Below are 20,605 nucleotides of genomic sequence, written 5' to 3' on the forward strand. Positions count from 1 at the left end.
TAAATAAAGGAGACTACAAAGGTATGAGAGTAGAGTTGGCTAAAGTGGACTGGGAAAATAGATTAAAGTGTAGGACAGTTGATGAACAGTGGCGTACATTTAAGGAGATATTTCACAACTTCAAGAAAAATATATTCCAGTGAGTAGGAAAGAGTGTAAAAGAAAAGATAGCCATCCATGCCTAACTAAAGAAATAAAGGACAGTATCAAATTAAAAACAAGGGCATACAAAGTGGCCAAAACGAGTGGGAGGACAGAAGATTGCGAAGCTTTTAAAAGCCAGCAAAGAATGACTAAAAAATGATTAAGAAAGAGAAGACAGACTATGAAAGTAAACTAGCACAAAATATAAAAACAGACAGCAAGAGTTTCTACAGGTATATAAAAAGGAAAAGGGTGGCTAAAGTAAATGTTGGTCCCTTAGAGGACGAGATCAGGGAATTAATGATGGGGAACATGGAGATGGCAGAAATTCTGAACAAATATTTTGTATCAGTCTTTACGGTAGAGGACACTAAAAATATCTCAACAGTGGATAGTCAAGGGGCTGTGGGGAGGGCGGGGAGGAACTTAACACAATCACATTCACTAAGGAGATGGTACTCAGTGAGATAATCAGACGAAAGGCAGATAAACCCCCTGGACCTGATGGCTTGCATTCTAGGGTCTTGAGAAGTAGCGGCAGGGATAATGGATGCATTGGTTGTAATTTACCAAAATTCCCTGGATTCTGGGGCAGTCCCAGCAGATTGGAAAACTGCAAATGTAATGCCCCTATTTAAAAAAGGAGGCAGACAAAAAGCAGGAAACTATAAACCACTTAGCCTAACATCGGTGGTTGGGAAAATGTTGGAGCCCATTATTAAAGAAGCAGTAGCAGGACATTTGGAAAAGCATAATTCAGTCAGGCAGAGTCAGCATGGAGTTATGAAGGGGAAGTCATGTTTGACACATTCGTTGGAATTCTGTGAGGATGTAACGAACAGGGTGGATAAAGGGGAACCAAGTGGATGTGGTGTATTTGGACTTTCAAAAGGCTTTTGACAAGGTCCCACACAAGAGATTAGTGTGCAAAATTAAAGCACATGGTATTGGGGGTAATGTATTGACGTGGAGAGAGAATGGTTCGCAGACAGGAAGCAAAGAGTAGGAATAAACAGGTCCTTTTAAGAATGGCAGGCAATGACGAGTGGGGTACGCAAGGTTCAATACTGGTCCCCCAGCTATTCATGATTTAGATAAAGGAATTGAACGCAATATCTCCAAGTTTGCAGATGACACTAAGCTGGGTGGCAGTGAGAGCTGTGAGGAGTATGCTAAGAGGCTGCAGGGTGACTTGACAGGTTAGTAGAGTGGGCAAATGCATGGCAGATGCAGTATAATGCAGATAAATGTGAGGTTATCCACTTTGGTGGCAAAAACAGGGAGGCAGATTATCTGAATGGCGACAGATTAGGAAAAGGGGAGGTGCAACGAGACCTGGGTATCATGGTACATCAGTCATTGAAAGTTGGCATGCAGGTACAGCAGGCGGTGAAGGTGGCAAATGGCATGTAGGCCTTCATAGCGAGAGGATTGGAATATAGGAGCAGGGAGGTCTTACTGCAGTTGTACAGAGCCTTGGTGAGGTCACACCTTGAATATTGTGTACAGTTTTGGTCTCCTAATCTGAGGAAGGACATTCTTGCTGTTGAGGGAGTGCAGCGAAGATTCACCAGACTGATTCCCGGGATGGCTGGACTGACATATGAAGAAAGACTGGATCAACTAGACTTATATTCACTGGAATTTAAAAGAATGAGAGGGGATCTCATAAAAACATATACAATTCTGATGGGATTGGACAGGTTAGATGCAGGAAGAATGTTCTCGATGTCCAGAACCAGGGGTCACAAGTCTAAGGATAAGGGGTAAGCCATTTAGTACCGAGATGAGGAGAAACTTCTTCACTCAGAGAATTGTGAATCTGTGGAATTCTCTACCACAGAAAGTTGTTGAGGCCAGTTCGTTAGATATAATCAAAAGGGAGTTAGATGTGGCCCTTATGGCTAAAGGGATCAAGGGGTATGGAGAGAAAACAGGAATGGGGTACAGAAGTTGCATGATCAGCCATTATCATATTGAATGGCAGTGCAGGCTCGAAGGGCCGAATGGCCTACTCCTGCACCTATTTTCTCTGTTTTTATGAACAGAAAACAAGAGTCGGGATAAATGGTTAATTCTCGGGTTGGCAATCGGTAACTAGTGGGGTGCCGCAGCGATCAGTGCCGAGACCCCAACTATTTACAATCTATATTACCAACTTGGATGAAGGGACAGAGTATTGCAGAGCCAAGTTTGGGGACGATACAAAGATGGGTGGGAAAGCAAGTTGTGAGGAAGACACAAAGAATCTGCAAAGGGATACAGACAGGCTCAGTGAGTGGGCAAAAATTTGGCAGATGGAATATAATGTGGGAAAGTGAGAGGTTATCCGTCATAGCCTGAAAAATAAAAAAGCAAATTATTTAATTGGGGAGAGATTACAAAATACTGCAGTACAGAGGGACCTGGGTCCCCATGTATGAAACACAAAAGGTTAGTATGCAGGTACAGCAAGTAAGCAGGAAGGCAAATGGAATGTTGGCCTTTATTGCAAGGGGGGATGGAGTATAAAAGCAGGGAAGTACTGCTGCAACTGTACAGGGTATTGGTGAGACCACACCTAGAGTACTGCATACAGTTTTGGTCTCCTTATTTAAGGAAAGATATACTTGTATTGGAGGCAGTTCAGAGAAGATTCACCAGGTTGATTCCTGAGTTGAACCTTATGTTTCAAGAAGATCGCCTCTCATTCTTGTAATCTCCAATGAGTATAGGTCCAACCTACTCAATCTTTCTTCATAAGATGCTGAGGAAGCTCGATAAGGTAGGATGTTTCCACTTGTGGGGGAATCTAGAATCTAGAACTAGGGGGCATAGTTTAAGAATAAGGGGTTGCCCATTTAGAACTGAGATAAGGAGGAATTTCTTCTCTGAGGGTCATAAATCTGTGGAATTCTCTGCCGCAGAGGCTGGGTCATTGAATATATTTAAGGTGGAGATAGTCAGATTTTTGAAAGATAAGGATATGCAGGGTTATGGGGATTGGGCAGGGAAGTGGAGCTGATCCTCAGATCAGATATGATCTTATAGAATGGCGGAACAGGCTCGAGGGGCCAAATGGCCTTGCTCCTGCTCCTATTTCCTATGTTCCGACGTTCCTAAATGTATCCCAAGCTGTTAAGAAAAACAAAAGAGGAAATAGCATCGGCTCTGATCATCATTTTCCAATCCTCCCTGGCTACAGGTGTGGTGCCGGATGAAGGCTAACGTTGTAACTTTGTTTAAAAAGGGAGAAAGGGATAGACAGAGTAATTATATGCGAGGCAGCCTAACCTTGGTGGTGGGAAAATTATTGGAGAAATTTCTGAGGGATAGGATAAATCTTTATTTAGAAAGACACGGATTAATCGAGGACAGTCAGCTTGGATTTGTTAAGGGAATGTCATGTCTGACTAACTTGATTGAATTTTTGAGGAGATAACAAGGAGAGTCGGTGAGGGTCGTGTGTTTGATGTAGTCTATATGGATTTTAGCAAAGCTTTTGATAAGGTCCCATGGCAGACTGGTCATGAAAGCAAAACCCCATGGGATCCAAGACAAAGTGGCAAGTTGGATCCAAAATTGGCTCAGAGGCAGCAAGCAAAGGGTAATAGCTGATGGGTGTTTTTGTGACTGGAAGGCTGTTTCCAGTGGGGTTCCACATGTCCCTTGCTTTTTGTGGTATATATCAATGAGTTAGACTTCAATGTAGGGAGTATGATTAAGAAGTTTGCAGACGGTACAAAAATTGGCTGCGTGGTTGATAATGAAGAAGAAAGCTGTGGACTGCAGGAAGATATCAATGAACTGGTCAGGTGGGCAGTATAGTGGCAAATGGAATTCAATTCAGAAAAGTGTGAGGTTATGGATTTGGGGAGGGCTAACAAGGCAAGGGAATACACATTAAATGGCAGGACACTGAGAAGTGTAGAGGAACAAAGGGACCTTGGAGTGCATGTCCACAGACCCCTGAAGGTAGCAGACCACATAGATAAAGTGATTAAGAAGGCATACGGAATACTTGCCTTCATTAGTCGAGGCATAGAATACAAGAGCAGGGAGGTTCTGCTTGAACTGTACAAAACACGAGCTGGGCCACAGCTCGAGTACTGCGATCAGTTCTGGTCACCACATTAAGGGAAAGATGTGATTGCACTCGAGAGGGTACAGAGGAGATTGACAAGGATGTTGCCTGGACTGAAAAATTTTAGCTATGAGGAAAGATTGGATAGGCTGGGTTTATTTTCTTTGGAACAGAGGAGGCTATGGGGAGACCTTATTGAGGTGTATAAAATTTATGAAGGGCCTAAGATCGAGTGGATAGGAAGGACCTATTTCCCTTAGCAGACGGGTCAGCAACCAGGGGGGCACAGATTTAAAGTCATTGGTCGGAGGTTTAGATGGGATTTGAGGGGCAACTTTTTCATCCAGAGGGTGATAGAGGCAGAAACCTTCACCACTTTTAAAAAGTACTTAGATGTGCACTTGAGTGCCGTAACCTACAAGGCTATGGACGAAGAGCTGGAAAGTGGGATTCGGCGGAATAGCTCTTGGTCGGCCGGCGTGAACACGATGGACTGAAATGGCTTCCTTCTGTGGTCTAAATTTCTATGATTCTATGATTGACAGATCATAAGTCCGGGATTTAGCGCATGCTCAAGTCCCAAACTAGCGGTCAATTTCAAAGGCGGTATGACTGTGTACTCAGCGAATTCAGGACCTTTAACTGTTTCTCTCTCCACAGATGCTGCCTGACCTGCAGAGTATTTCCAGCAATTTCTGTTTTTATTGCAGCTTTTAAGCATCCACAGTATTTTACTTTTGGACTCACAATAAGTTGGTCAAATTTGGGAATGATACTCAACTTGGGGAGGGTAGAATCCAACCAAGCAGCTCGGGAATAACAGAACTCTGACATTTGCAAGTGATTGATAAAATTCAGTATTAAGTACAAATCCTGCACATTGGACAAAATAAATTGAGCAAGTAGTTAATGGTGTCAAACTATCTCAGGAAAAGACTCTGGTAATGATAGATTCAACACTGACCACATCTGATCATTTTGGAGTTGCAATTAACAAAGCAAACCAAATGTTGCGCTCTGGTGCCAAATCAATACAATGCGAGTTTGATGTCTTTGTGCTAAAGATTGTATTCCGCTTCAGCCACACCTTCAAATATGCATCAATTCCAGTCAGAAGTATAAGGGATATACATTCAATTCCTGGAAGCAGTGCAGAGAAGAGCCATGAAGCTGCTCCATAGGATAGAAGGTCTGAATTACAAGGACAGACTAGTAAGACATGGACTCTTCAATCTTGAAAGCTGGCAAATGAGAGGGCCGTATAAGATACTAAATCGAATTAAAACAGCTAAAGCTGAGCACTCAGTTACATCACAACTGCAGGACTTGGTACAAACTGGTTAACGGCAAGTCTCAGTCTGATGTCAGGAAGCACTCCTTCACATAGTGATTAATACCAGTAAGACAGTGAGGGCAAAATCTCTGGCATCAGTTAATCAAGGGACAGAGTTATAAGATCATACATTTCTAAAGAAGAATGTGCTAGGTGGGCCAAATGGCCTCCCTCATCTATACTTATTTCAGTGACACGTGTATGCAGGAGCGCCACAGAGTATATAATGACAATTACCAGTTCTGCTGCTTTCAAGAATGATTTAGAAAGCTATTCAAGTTCATTGATGAACAATACACAAAATATAATTCACACACCACTGATTTGAAAATATCTCATCGACTACATTGGAATTGCAAAATTTAAAGTTTCGCATTGTTAAATGAAATCAAGTGCAAATCATATTCCACTTTATAGATGTGAAAAAGCATTAATTTTGTTCAACATACAAAAGGATACCTATCTTTACAAACAAACCAAAGCAGTTGCATCACATCTTTAATTAAATTCTAATCTACATGGTGCTATATTTAGGTTTTTGCGTACAGATTGAAATTTATATTATGGTCACTTCCATTCATTCTTGAACAATAAATTATTGAACCAATAATTTAAAAATCCTTCATCAGATTTTGACTATTCTCGAATATGCTTTCAGACTTGGATTGCTTTCCAAAATAGGAAGGGAAATGCCCATATGTCCAGTTTCCTAAAATCAGGCAAGTAAACCTAACAAAATCACAGGATTTAAAAAATGACTTAACTTTGCATTTGATTTTCATTATCAGGCCATAAAACAAATGAAGCATTTACTTTACCAGGTGACACAGATAACGCTTGTTAAGCATACAAGATAACTCATGCAGTTTCTAAAGGATAAAGTAAAATGATAGGCTAAGAAAGGGCATTTGGCAGTGATGTGCTAAAAGTGTAGCTTGGCTGTCAGGTCTGCTTCTAGTTGGTGGCATAATTCCATGACAACATTTCTGGTGAATCCAGACACTGCTCCTTGGGCAAATAAAAGTATGTGTGCCTCTACTTGTACATTCTGTTGAGGATTTAACCAATGAGTAGCTGCAGAGCATGTCAGATACAACCGGATCGATCTGGATCCCTCATGATCCTCCTCCAAATCCTCCTCTTTCAAAAAAGATATTGGGCAATGCCCAATGGAAAACCCATTGTGCAAATCTACCCAATGGGAGAAAGGGTAGAAAAAAATGGTAGCCAAATGGGAAGAATTCAGTGGCAATGAGCAATAAATAATTAAAAAAAAGAAAAGGTTCAGCTGATTGTTTCAATGGGCCCAAATTTCCCCAATCCCTTTTTCTGGCGCACTCACCCGAGATGCGCCGACTGTGTGTGCTCAAAACAGCACCAAAAAACTTACTCACGATTCTGGCCACTCTGCTGTGTGTCCCGGGTCCTGGCGCGGCGTAGCTGTAGCCCTGCGCCAAAAACAGTGCCGGCAGCTGTCCACATGCACAGTGGAGTCTGCGCGCATGTGCAGTAGCTCCTCGCCATCCCAGAGTGTCCTGCAGGCTATGAGCGGGACCCGATGCTCGCCGCCCCTATCCCTGGCCGAAGGGGCGACCCGATGTTCGCCACCCCTATCCCTGGCCGAATGCTCTCCTGCACCTGCCCGCGAGCTATTGAACAAATGGAAACCTGCTGTGCTAACTTGTTTCTGGCAAAAATATGGGGAAGTAGTTTCGATTTTACACATCTTTTGGGAGTATCACAGCATACAGCCTTTGGAGCCAATTACTTAGAGAATGGAAACATCGCTCAGCTTAATTTGTTTTAGGGAGATCCCTGTACAGGTAAAAAAATTATTGTGAAGGAGACCTGTAAAAATGTGCAAAGTAATGAGTGACATGAAAAAAGCCCTGTACATGTAAGCAGCTGCTTGTGTTGTCTAAATTACTGTGATTGTGTGCTTGCAGAGTTCCTTTATTTTCTTTTAATGTTTCCTTAAAACTTTGTAAGTCTTGATGCTTTAGGTGCAGGTCTTCTCCGCTTCCTTCTATTTTTTTTATTTATTATTGAATGCTTTTTGTACTTTGTTTAGTGCTTTAGAATGTACAAACCTGCCCTGATTTCTTAACTCTCCGCAAGGGTTTTCTGTGCGGACACAAGTGGCCACATACACTGGCCTAAGTTCGTTTGGAGCAACTATTAGCTGTTCAAAGTGGCTTAAATGGCCAAAATGGCTGGTAAATCCCCCTTCCCCCGCTTTGAAAAAAAAACTTTAAAAAATCCTAACTAACTCACTTACACAAATTAAATGTGCAGAAAGGGGATTTTTAAGATACTCCAAAAAAATCAAGTTGCTCCAGACCAAAAACAGAGCAACTCCTGGGCAAATTTGGGCCCAGTGTTACGACGGGCCTTTTAAAACTGATTTATGTTTGAAGCCCAGCACCCAACAACAATGACTGTACAATATTTATATAGGCAGCTGAATAAAATACCATTAAATGGATGGACATGATGGAAAATCCAACTTATATCATTGCATCTGGTCAGTGCCACCTGTACACTTCAAAAAGCAAACTGGAACATCAGAACACGGTAAAATGGAGAAATCTGTCTTTTCAGGACAGTTATAGAAAATATGTTTCACTGTTCATCATGTACAAGCCGAAATAGAAAGACTCTGCAGGCTGTTAGACCATGGAAGACCACACAACTGAGACGGACAACATTTCATCCAACATCTACACTTTCCATTAGAGGTCAATGGATTATATAAAAGAGCAACTAACATATTTTCCACTCCCAGCCAGAGGCACTAAGGCCAATAGTAACACCCCTACAACCCCAACTAACATCAGTTAGGCCCTGTTCTATTAATCTCAGCAACCAATTTCTAATACAAATATACATGCTTTATCAGAAATTACAAAATAAAAGGAAAATGGACGTATACCCCTTTATTGCAGAATAGGATTTCTGTGATGATACTGCCTGTAAGGGATAAATTGTAAGAGTTGCAAATAGGTGGTCAGAATTATGCTGAAGATAGTTGCAGAATTAGGAGGGTCTGAGAAATTGTTTATGTGTGTAACACTTGCTTATATAGGTATAGCACACTTATACGCATTAAACTATAGATTAACCATAATAACACTTAAACAGCCAAAGTCAGCAGTTTTTGATTAGAAGTCTCGGAGGAAGAGATAAGGAAGCCAGGACAGCCACACTAGGCATCATATAGACTGGGGTGGAGGGCAAAATGGAACAGAATGATGAGTGATGGACAGTTGCATGTACCACTCAGAGCCCAGCTGATAAGAGTCGACAAATCAATGTAACTTCGCTGATAGCAATAGACCCATTGATGATTTTGTCGGAGGATAGCTCCTCTCCAAAATCTGTATGAATTATGCTTGAAAACTCTTGTATTTCGTAGGTTTAGACCGAACCTTCCTTTGCATTGCTCGTATTAAAACCGGTAAACCTGAGGTTTCGTTTGTTTACTTCTGTGGTCGTTATACAGTGGGAGTTGGGCGAGGTATTGTTTAACGTTATCAGTTAGTCCACCTTGAAAGAGAGAAGCCTCCTTTTACCCCAACAGAAGGGCGAGGTGTCGATTAACTACATCAGTTCATCCACCCAGAGGGAGAGAAGCCTCCTTTTTACCCCTACACTGCCATAGTTGTTTCCGGTCTTTTCCTTCTTTCAGTCTCTCTCCATTCCATGCATTCTGCATCTATGAAAAGGAGAGGGAGCAGCAATTTTTTTTCAGGATATTGTCAATGTCACTTTGAATTTGATTGATGAAGAGGTATGCAAAAGTAGCCCTAATTTTTTAGCCTGTTCTAGTCATTGCTCATTCCCTATGGAGGAAATGTTTGTACCACCAAGAATGATTCAGCAACAGTTGGGAATTTGGTGCAATTTCAGGGATATACATCCTGCTGTACTATTTGACAGTAATTTATTGTCCATAACTTGGTCAATATTTCCCTTTTCCCTCCCCTCATAGCACTGACACAAGGCAGAGCACGGTTCTACAAGCACTGTGTTCATTCATCATGTACAAGCCGAAATAGAAAGACTCTGCAGGCTGTTAGACCATGGAAGACCACACAACTGAGACGGACAACATTTCATCCAACATCTACACTTTCCATTAGAGGTCAATGGATTATATAAAGGAGCAACTAACATATTTTCCACTCCCAGCCAGAGGCACTAAGGCCAATAGTAACACCCCTACAACCCCAACTAACATCAGTTAGGCCCTGTTCTATTAATCTCAGCAACCAATTTGTAATACAAATATACATGCTTTATCAGAAATTACAAAATAAAAGGAAAATGGACGTATACCCCTTTATTGCAGAAATCCTGAAAACAAACTTAATAAAATGACACAGTCTGGAAAATGCAATACAAACCATATTTTCTACTCTCAGTTCAAAAGGCATGGGATTATAGACCATCAGCTGAACTTCACACACATCTCCCTGCACCCACTGGAAATCTGTTGAGGCGGAAAATAAAGTTCAATTATTGACATGGAGGAGGATTTCATCAATTCTATCACTATATGACTAACCAAATACTAAGTACATACTTAATGTGACAGCTTAAAAATTTAACTCCAAAAATGTTGCTGTGACAACCCTGATTGATTGATGTAACATTTATGTATAACTTCAGGAAAAATCTCATCGAAAATAAACATTTTACTTCATCACTTTGGCACTAAACTAGTATCCTTTAAATCCAATACTTCATTGTTGGCTTGTTAATTAAAAGCTTCTATAGGCCGATCTTGTAAGAAAAACTGTGGCAAAGAGAAGGAAAATTTAGAAAGTCCAAGTTTATCATAGCTGAATATATTTTAAATTCTTTGGAATACAATATGCCAACATTTCTGCAATTATGTCTCAATGGCCTTAAGTTTTTAATTTTACTCGGTATACAAAATTGCAAGTTTGTAAGCATTTCTTTTTTTTCTTAAATTGGCTTATTTGAAAGTTGGAGGGTGAGAAAGTTGGATTTCAAACCAGCGTCCTAAGCTTAAATAAAGGAGACAACAAAGGTAAGAAAACATAGAAAATAGGTGCAGGAGTAGGCCATTTGGCCCTTCGAGCCTGCACCGCCATTCAATGAGTTCATGGCTGAACATGCAACTTCAGTACCCCATTCCTGCTATAGAAGGCAGAGTTGGCTAAAGTGGACTGGGAAGATTAAAGTATGGGACGGTTGATTTGCAATGGCAGACATTAAAAGAAGATATTTCAAAATTCACAACAAAAATATATTCATGAGCAGGAAAGACTAAGAGAACGGATAACCATCTGTGGCTAAATAATGAAAAAAGGGACGGTATCAAATTGAAAACAAGAGCATACAATGTGGCCAAGACTCGTGGGAGGCCAGAGGATTGGGAAACTTTTAAAAGCCAGCAAAGAACGACTAAAAAAAAAGATAGCGAGAGGGAAGATAGATTCTGAAAAAGTAAACTAACACAAAATATAAAACAGATAGTAAGAGTTTCTACAGGTACATCGAAAGGAAAAGAGTAGCTCAAGTAAATGTTGGTTTCCGAGAGGATGATACTGGGGAATTAATAATGGAGAACAGGGAAATGGCAGAGACACTAAAAACATCCCAATCGTGGATAATCAAGGGGCGAAAAAGGGAGGGAGGAACTTAATACAATCACTAAAGAAATAGTACTTGGTAAAGTAATGGGACTAAAGGCAGATAACGCCCCTGGACCCGATGGCTTACATCCTCGGGTCTTAAAAGAGGTGGCTACAGAAATAGTGGATGCATTAGTTGTAATCTACCAAGATTCCCTGGATTTTGGGGCAGTCCCAGCGGATTGGAAAACCGCAAATGTAACACCACTATTTAAAAAAGGAGGCAGACAAAAAGCAGGAAACTATAGACCAGTTAGCCTAACATCTGTCGTTGGGAAAATGCTGAAGTCCATTATTGAGGAAGCAGCAGCAGGACATTTGGGAAAACATAATTCAATCAAGCAGAGTCAGCATGGTTTTATGAAAGGGAAATAATGTTTGACAAATTTGCCGTAGTTTTTTGAGGATGTAACGAGCAGGGTGAAAAAGGGAGAACCAGTGGATGTGGTGTATTTGGATTTCCAGAGGGAATTCGACAAGGTGCCACATAAAAGGTTACTGCACAGAATAAAAGTTCACGGGATTGGGGGTAATATATTAGCATGGATAAAGGATTGGCTAACAAACAGAAAACAGAGAGTTGGGATAAATAGGTCATTTTCCAGTTGGCAAACAGCAACTGGTGGGGTACCGCAGGGATCGGTGCTGGTGCCTCAACTATTTACAATCTATATTAATGACTTGGATGAAAGGACCAAGTGGAATGTAGCCAAGTTTGCTGATGATACAAAGATGGCTGGGAAAGCAAATTGTGAGAACACAAAAAATCTGCAAAGGGATATGGACAGGCTAAATGAGTGGGCAAAAATTGGGCAGATGGAGTATAATGTGGGAAAATGTGAGGTTATCCATTTTGGCAGAAAAAACAGAAAAGCAAATTATAATTTAATTGGAGAAAATTTGCGAAGTGCTGCTGTACAGAGGGACCTTGGGGTCTTTGTGCATGAAACACAAAAAGTTAGTATGCAGGTACAGCAAGTAATCAGGAAGGCAAATGGAATTTTGGCCTTTATTGCAATGGGGATAGAATATAAAAGCAGAGAAGTTCGGCTACAACTGCACAGGGTATTGGTGAGGCCACACCTAGAGTACTGTGTACAGTTGTGGTCTCCGTATTTAAGGATATACTTGCACTGGAGGCTGTTCAGAGAAGGTTCACTCGGTTGATTCCAAAGATGAGGGGGTTGACTGATGAAGATAGGTTGAGTCGGTTGGGCCTATATTCATTGGAGTTCAGAAGAATGAGAGGTGATCTTATCAAAACATAAGATAATGAGGGGGCTCGACAAGGTGGATGCAGAGAGGATATTTCCACATAGGGGAAACTAAAACTAGGGGACATAGTCTCAGAATAAAGGGTTGCCCATTTAAAACAGAAATGTGGAGGAATTTCTTCTCAGAGGGTTGTAAATCTGTGGAATTCTCTTCCCCAGAGAGCTGTAGAGGCTGAGTCATTGAATATATTTAAGGCCGAGATACACAGATTTTTGAGCAATAAAGGAAAAAGGGTGATGGGGAGCCGGCTGGGAAGTGGAGCTGAGTCCATCAGATCAGCCATGATCTTATTAAATGGCGGAGCAGGCTCGTGGGGCCAAATGGCCTACTCCTGCTCCTATTTCTTATGTTCTTATGTTCTTATGAAACCTATAGAGCTAGTGGTAATTATCACATTATCAAGAGCAGGATTTTATTTCTCAGTCTAGTGATCTGGCTGTAACCACTTGAAGCAATTATATACAAAATGAATAAAATAAACAGTAACACAACTGAAAACAAAGGTCAAACATTTTATACATCTTAGCTGGCCCCTGAAAAATTCTAGTCCCTTTACCTTCCTCACAGATATTAAGTTTTTTCTCCATGTAAAAATTATATTTTTAACATTTAAAACTTGTGAACTGGTTTTGAAACCGATATGGAATTTAGATACTTACAAAGCATTACATTCTCATTCTCAGCAATAAGAACTTCAACAAGTTATGTTTACCCAGCATTTTAAAAACACAAGGAGGCCATACAGTAGATCTGAGACTTATTTCAGAGCCAGTTAACAAACAAAAAGATTATCGGGGCTTTTGCATTGGGTTTGTGGGGCAGGAGTGGGGCCCTTGGAAAAAAACTCTCCCCCAATTCACTTAAAACTGCACTTTCAAAATCCCCACAGTCTTGCTTTTGGCCCTCCATTCGCCATGACATTTCTGCAGCTACTGATGTGCTCAACCACACCCTCACCATCAATTTAGATGCACGAGTCCCTATTGCAACCAATACTCTCTCTGACCCTGGCCGTTTCCCCTGGTACGGCCCTCAACTCCGCTCCCTTAAGTCCAAGGGATGCAGACTTCCGAACATACGAAGAATGATGGACATGTAAAGACCATCTGGTCCATCAAGCCTGTCCCACACAATTGTCATACCTTGTGTATCACAACATATGCACTCCATCCACTCGAAACCATGTGATCTCCACTTGAATGGATATGGTGACAGTTGGATTAGCCATTCACTGCCAGATCTGGCTGGACCAAAAATTACTATCGGGTCCTGCTCTCGTCAGCCAAAACTGCTCACTATTCTAGGATCATTCTGGAATACAAAGTTAACTCCAGGCTTCTTTTCTCTACCGAAAACCGCCATCTTACAATCTCTCCTCCACCCTCATCTCCTTAGTGACAAAGAAGTCCGTAAGCAAGGATCTCAGACTTCTTTGTTACTAAGATTGAGACATCCGATCAGCTGCCTCTGCCATTTCCATTCCTTCCCCTAGTCCACTGGGTCAAACATCCCACAAGGTTTCACCCCTGCCTGAGCCCTAAACTCACATCTTTCTCCAGTTTCCCTCCGATCTCCCCTCATGCCCTCTGAGCTCAACTTGTCCATAAGACCCACTTCCAGCTCCTCATCCTTATTTCCACTAAACTGCTGACCACACAACTTCCTTTTCTGGCTCCCATGTTAGCTGATACTGTTAACTGTTCTCTCTCCTCGGGTACTGTCCCCCTATCCTTCAAATTTGTCATCATCACCCCACCCTTCAAAAAAAAACATAACCCTTAACCTCTTCCGTCCTTGCAAACTACCTCATCTCATCATAGGCAGTCCCTCTGAATCGAGGAATACTTGCTTCCACTCTTAAAATGAGTCCTTAGGTGGCTGAACAGTCCAATACGAGAACCAGTCTCGGTCACAGGTGGGACAGAGAGTCATTGAGGGAAGGGGTGGGTGCGACTGGTTTGCTGCACGCTCGTTCCGCAGCCTGCGCTTGATTTCTGCATGCTCTCTGCGACGAGACTCTAGGTGCTCAGCGCCCTCCCGGATGCACGTCCTCCTCTTAGGGCGGTCTTTGGCCAGGGACTCCCAGGTGTCAGTGGGGATGTTCCACTTTATCAGGGAGGCTTTGAGGGTGTACTTGTAACGTTTCCGTTTCCCACCTTTGACTCGTTTGCCATGAAGGAGTTCAGAATAGGGTGCTTGCTTTGGGAGGCTCGTGTCTGGCATGCGAACTATGTAGCCTGCCCAGCGGGGCTGATCAAGTGTGTTCAGTGCTTCAATGCTGGGGATGTTGGCCTGGTCAAAGACACCAACATTGGTGCATCTGTCCTCCCAGTGCAAACTACCACCCCAACCTCCCTTTCTTTTCCAAAGTCCTTGTATACGGCCTCCCAAATCTGTGCCCATCTTTCCCAGAACTCTATGTTTGAATCCCTCCAATCATGTTTCAACCGTGACCACAAGACCAAAACAGCTCTGATCAAAGTCATAACTGACACCATTTGTGACTGTGCTGAAGGTAAATTATCCCTCCTCATCCTTCTCGACTTGTCTGCAGCCTTTAACACGGTTGACCACACAATCCTCCTCCAACACCTCTCCTTTGTCATCCAGCTGGATGGGACTGCACTCGCCTGGTTCCATTCTTATCTATCGAATCGCAGCCAGAAATGCAATGGCTGCTCTTGCCGCTCCTGCATCATTATCTCTGGTGTCCCCCAAGAATCTATCCTTAGCCCCCTCCTATTTCTGATCGACATGTTACTCCTTGGTGACATCATCCAAAAACAGTCAATTTCCACATGTACGATGATGACACACAGCTCTATTTCACCACCACTTCTCTCGACCCTTCCACGGTCTCTAAATGGTCAGACTGCTTGTCCGACATACTGTACTGGACGAGCAGATATTTCCTTCAACTAAATATTGTGAAGATGGAATCCATCGTCTTCGATCCTCGCCACAAACTACATTCCCCAGCCACTAACTTCTCCCTGGCATCCATCGGAGGCTGAACCAGACCGTTCACAACCTTGGTGTCATATCTCACCCTGAAATGAGCTTCCAACCACATATCCATGCCATCACCAAGAGCGTCTAGTCCCACCTCCAGAACATCGACTGACTCAGCCCATGCCTTAGCTCATCATCTAGTGAAACCCTCATCCATGCCTTGGTTACCTGTAGATTTGACTATTCCAAAGCACTCATGCCTGGCCTCCCACGTCCTATCCTCCGTAAACTTGAGGTCAGCCAAAACTTTGCTGCCCGTGTCCTAACTCGAACCAAGTCCCGTTCAGCCATCACCTGTGCTTGCTGACCTACATTGGCTCCTGGTTAAGCAACGTCTCGATTTTAAAATTCTCATCCTTGTTTTCAAATAGCTCAGTGACCTCCTATCTCTAATTTCCTCCAGCCCCACAACCCTGCAAGATATCTGTGCTCCTCCAATTCTGGTCTCTTGAGCATCCCAGATTTTAATTGCTCCACCATCGGTGACCATGCCTTCAGCTGCCGAGGCCCAAAGCTCTGGAATTCCCTCTCTAAACCTCTCCACCTCTCTTTCCTTCTTCAAGACACTCCTTCCAACCTACCTCTTTGATCTGCCCTAATATCTGCTTATGTGGCTTGGTGTAAAATTTTGTTTGATTACGTGCATTAAGCAACTTGAGACGTTTTACTACGTTCAAAGCGCTATATAAATACAAGTTGTTCTTGACTGATCAGGTAGGGGAGGGAAGCCAAGGAAGGGAACAGGAATAGTAATCAATGGGAAAACATTAGAAGAGAGGAAAATAGATGGAGGACAGTGGGGAAGATGATTGGGAAGTGAGGAGAAGCACATGCGAGAGATGATAAGAGCAGAGGATTGAGAGGGGCCACAGGCAAATGAGTGAAAGTTAGTGAGGAGGTGATGAAGGGTGAGCAAGAAGAAAGCGAAAAATTAAGACAGACAGGTATGGGGATTGTGCCAAGGAAAAGGGGATCACGCATACAATAGTAGTAATGGATAAGTGGGTAGGAAAGGGGTTCTTAGTAGGTTTATGAAGTAGCACAAGGACTTGGGAGTGAAAGGATGGGAAAAGCAATGAGGATGGAGTCATACAGAAAATACAACCTTCAGACCCAGCAGCTCTTTTCCTTGCCACACCAAACTCCACCCCCCCATCTGAAGGAGGCAGACAAAAAGTAGGAAACTATAGACCAGTTAGCCTAACATCGGTGGTTAGGAAAATGTTGCAGTCCATTATTAAAGAAGCAGGAGCAGGACATTTGGAAAAGCAAAATTCAGACAGGCAGAGTCAGCATGAATTTATGAAGGGGAAGTCATGTTTGATAAATGTGCTGGTGTTTTGAGAATGTAACGAACAGGGTGGATAAAGGGGAACCAGTAGATGTGGTGTATTTCGACTTCCAGAAGGCATTTGACAAGGTGCCACATAAAAGGTTACTGCACAAGATAAAAGTTCACAGGGGTGGGGGTAATATATTAGCATGGATAGAGGATTGGCTAACTAACAGAGAACAGAGAGGCAGGATAAATGGTTCATTCTCTGGCTGGCAACCAGTAACTATTGGGGTGCCGCAGGGATCAGTGCTGGGACCCCAACTATTTACAATCTATATTAATGACTTGGAAGAAGGAACTGAGTGTAACGCTGCCAAATGTGCTGACGATACAAAGATGGGAGGAAAAGCAATGTGTGAGGAGGACACAAAAAAAAAATATGAAAAAGGACAGACAGTGAGTGGGCAAAAAATTTGGCACATCGAGTATAATGTTGGAAAATGTGAGATCATGCACTTTGGCAGAAAAAAATCAAAGAGCAAGTTATTATTTAAATGGAGAAAATTTGCAAAGTGCTGCAGTACAGCAGGACCTGGGGGTACTTGTGCATGAAACACAAAAGGATAGTATGCAGGTACAGCAAGTGATCAGGAAGGCCAATGGTATCTTGGCCTTTACTGCAAAGGGGATGGAGTATAAAAGCAGGGAAGAGAGCTATACAAGGTATTGGTGAGGCCACACCTGGAATACTGCGTGCAGTTTTGGTTTCCATATTTACGGAAGGAAATACTTGCTTTGGAGGCAGTTCACAGAAGGTTCACTAGGTTGATTCTGGGGATGAGGGGGCTGACTTATGAGGGAAGGTTGAGTAGGTTGGGCCTCTACTCATTGGAATTCAGAAGAATGAGAGATGATCTTATCGAAACGTATAAGATTGAGGGGGTTTGACAAGGTGGATGCAGAGAGGATGTTTCCACTGATGGGGGAAGACTCGAACTGGTGGGCATGATCTTAGAATAACGGGCTGCCCATTTAAAAGAGGGATGATGAGAAATTTCTTGAGGGTTGTAAATCTGTGGAATTCACTGCCACAGAGCTATGGAAGCCGGTACATTGAATAAATTTAAGACAGAAATAGACAGTTTCTTAAACAATAAGGGGATAAGGGGTTATGGGGAGCAGGCAGGTAAGTGGACCTGAGTCCATGATCAGATCAGCCTTGATCTTATTGAATGGCGGAGCAGGCTCGAGGGGCCGTATGGCCTCCTCCAGCTCCTATTTCTTATGTTATGTTCTTAAAAGCAGAGAGAACAAGAACAGAATTGCAGAGTTGAGAAGTGAAACAGACACACAAGCAAGAGAGAAAAGACAGGTTAAAAAAAAAGCATCCTCTGACTTACTGTGAGCAAAACCATAGGCGAGCCACTAGTAATATGCTAAAAGCTTCTCATATAGAACACACTTCCTGTGCTTTCAAGGTGGTCATATATCTCTAGTTCTATCATATTTGAGTATTAGGTCTAATCTGAATCAGTTTAAGTCTCGCAAGCTCCCCACCAGCCCTGGCCAGATCCCACCCCCTCTAAAAGGGAAGAAAAGAGTGCCAGAGAGCGAGAAGAAAGACTTGCATTTATATAGCACCTTTCACGACCACCGGATGTCTTAAAGCGTTTTACAGCCAATGAAGTACTTTTGAAGTGTAGTCACTGTTGTAATGTAGGAAGAGAATAGAAGAGAGAGGAGACTGAGGAAAAGGAGAAAGTGTAAGATCATGAATGAATCAGTAACACAAACACAACACCTACCCTAATATTAACTAGGAAATGGAAAGTGTGAATGGTACAAAGGGTGCTGAATTCCTAAAATGCATTCAGGAGAACTTCTTTAGCCAGTATGTAACAAGCCCAACAAGAGAGGGGGCAGTTCTAAACTTGGTTTTGGGGAATGAAGAGGGACAAATGGAAAGGCTATCAGTGGGAGAGCATTTTGGTGCTAGTGATCATAATTCACTAAGATTTTGGGTAGTTATGATAAAGGACAAAGGGGGACCAGGAATAAAAGTTCTCAATTGAGGTAAAGCCAATTTTGCTGAGCTGAGATGGGATTTGGCCAAAGTGGACTGGAAATGGCTACTTGATGATAAATCAGTGTCAGAGCAGTGGGAGTCATTCAAGGAGGAAAGCCTGAGCGTACAGAGCAAGTATGTTCCCTTAAAAAAAAGGGTGGGGCTAACAAATTTAGAGCTCCCTGGATGTCAAGGGACAAAGAAAAAATGGGAAGCTTATGACAGATACCGGAAACTCAACACTGTAGAAACTCTAGAGGAGTACAAGAAATGCAGGGGTGCAATTAAAAAAAGATATCAGGAAAGCAAAGAGAGAGCATGAAGGAATGTTGACAAGTAAAATCAGGGAAAATCCAAAGATGTTTTATAAATACATTAAAAGCAAAGGGATAACTAGAGAACGAGTGGGGCCTATTAGAGACCATAAAGCAAATCTGCGTGTGGAGGCAGAAGACGTGGATATGATTCTTAATGAATACTTTGCATCCGTTTTCACAAAAAAGAGAGGGGTGATGCAGACTTTGCAATGAGGGAGAAGGACTGTGAAATATTCGATGAGGCAAATAGAGAGGAGAAGTCGTAAGGGGCTTAGCAACTTTAAAAGTGGCTAAATGTCCAGGCCCAGATGAAATGTATCCCAGGCTGTTGAGAAGCAAAAGAGCACATAGCAGAGGCTCTGACCATCATTTTCCAATCCTCTCTGGCTACAGATGTGGTGCCAGAGGACTGCAGGATGGCTAATGTTGTACCTTTGTTTAAAAAGGGAGAAAGGGATAGACCGAGTAATTGCAGGCCAGTCAGCCTAACTTCGGTGGTGGGAAAACTATTGGAAAAAATCCTGAGGGACAGGATAAATCTTCATTTGGACAGTCAGCATAGATTTGTCAAGGGAAAGTCATGTCTGACTAACTTCATTTAATTTTTTTTGAGGAGGTAACCAGCAAGGTCGATGAGGGCAGTGCGTATGCACTGTAATAGTACATAAGAACATAAGAATTAGGAACAGGAGTAGGCCATCTAGCCCCTCGAGCCTGCTCTGCCATTCAACAAGATCATGGCTGATCTGGCCGTGGACTCAGCTCCACTTACCCGCCCGCTCCCCATAACCCTTAATTCCCTTATTGGTTAAAAATCTATCTATCTGTGACTTGAATAAATTCAATGAGCTTGCCTCAACTGCTTCTTGGGCAGACAATTCCACAGATTCACAACCCTCTGGGAGAAGAAATTCCTTCTCAACTCGGTTTTAAATTGGCTCCCCCGTATTTTGAGGCTGTGCCCCCTAGTTCTAGTCTCCCCGACCAGTGGAAACAACCTCTCTGCCTCTATCTTGTCTATGCCTTTCATTATTTTAAATGATTTTATAAGATCACCCCTCATCCTTCTGAACTCCAACGAGTAAAGACCCAGTCTACTCAATCTATCATCATAAGGTAACCCCCTCATCTCCGGAATCAGCCGAGTGAATCGTCTCTGTACTCCCTCCAAAGCTAGTATATCCTTCATTAAGTAAGGTGACCAAAACTGCACGCAGTACTCCAGGTGCGGCCTCACCAATACCCTATACAGTTGCAGAAGGACCTCCCTGCTTTTGTACTCCATCCCTCTCGCAATGAAGGCCAACATTCCATTCACCTTCCTGATTACCTGCTGCACCTGCAAACTAACTTTTTGGGATTCATGCACAAGGACCCCCAGGTCGCTCTGCAGCGCAGTATGTTGTAATTTCTCCCCATTCAAATAATATTCCCTTTTACTGTGTTTCCCCCCCCCC

General features: G+C 42.6%; 1 protein-coding gene across 7 annotated transcripts in view; it reads right to left on the reverse strand.

Annotated features, from left to right (window-relative positions):
- Positions 1–20,605, reverse strand: part of trappc9 (trafficking protein particle complex subunit 9) — a 1,402,808-nt gene that overhangs the window by 1,143,586 nt on the left and 238,617 nt on the right. For all 7 annotated transcript variants that reach the window (XR_011595734.1, XM_070892854.1, XM_070892846.1 and 4 more), the window contains one exon: positions 9,947–10,032. Coding sequence is in view for 6 of the 7 variants with exons in the window: in XM_070892854.1 (XP_070748955.1) it covers positions 9,947–10,032 (86 nt within the window). In the remaining variant the exon portion in view is untranslated. The remainder of the gene's footprint in view (positions 1–9,946; positions 10,033–20,605) is intronic.

The sequence above is a fragment of the Pristiophorus japonicus genome, chromosome 1 (assembly GCF_044704955.1).
Source record: "Pristiophorus japonicus isolate sPriJap1 chromosome 1, sPriJap1.hap1, whole genome shotgun sequence".
NCBI lineage: Eukaryota > Metazoa > Chordata > Chondrichthyes > Pristiophoridae > Pristiophorus > Pristiophorus japonicus.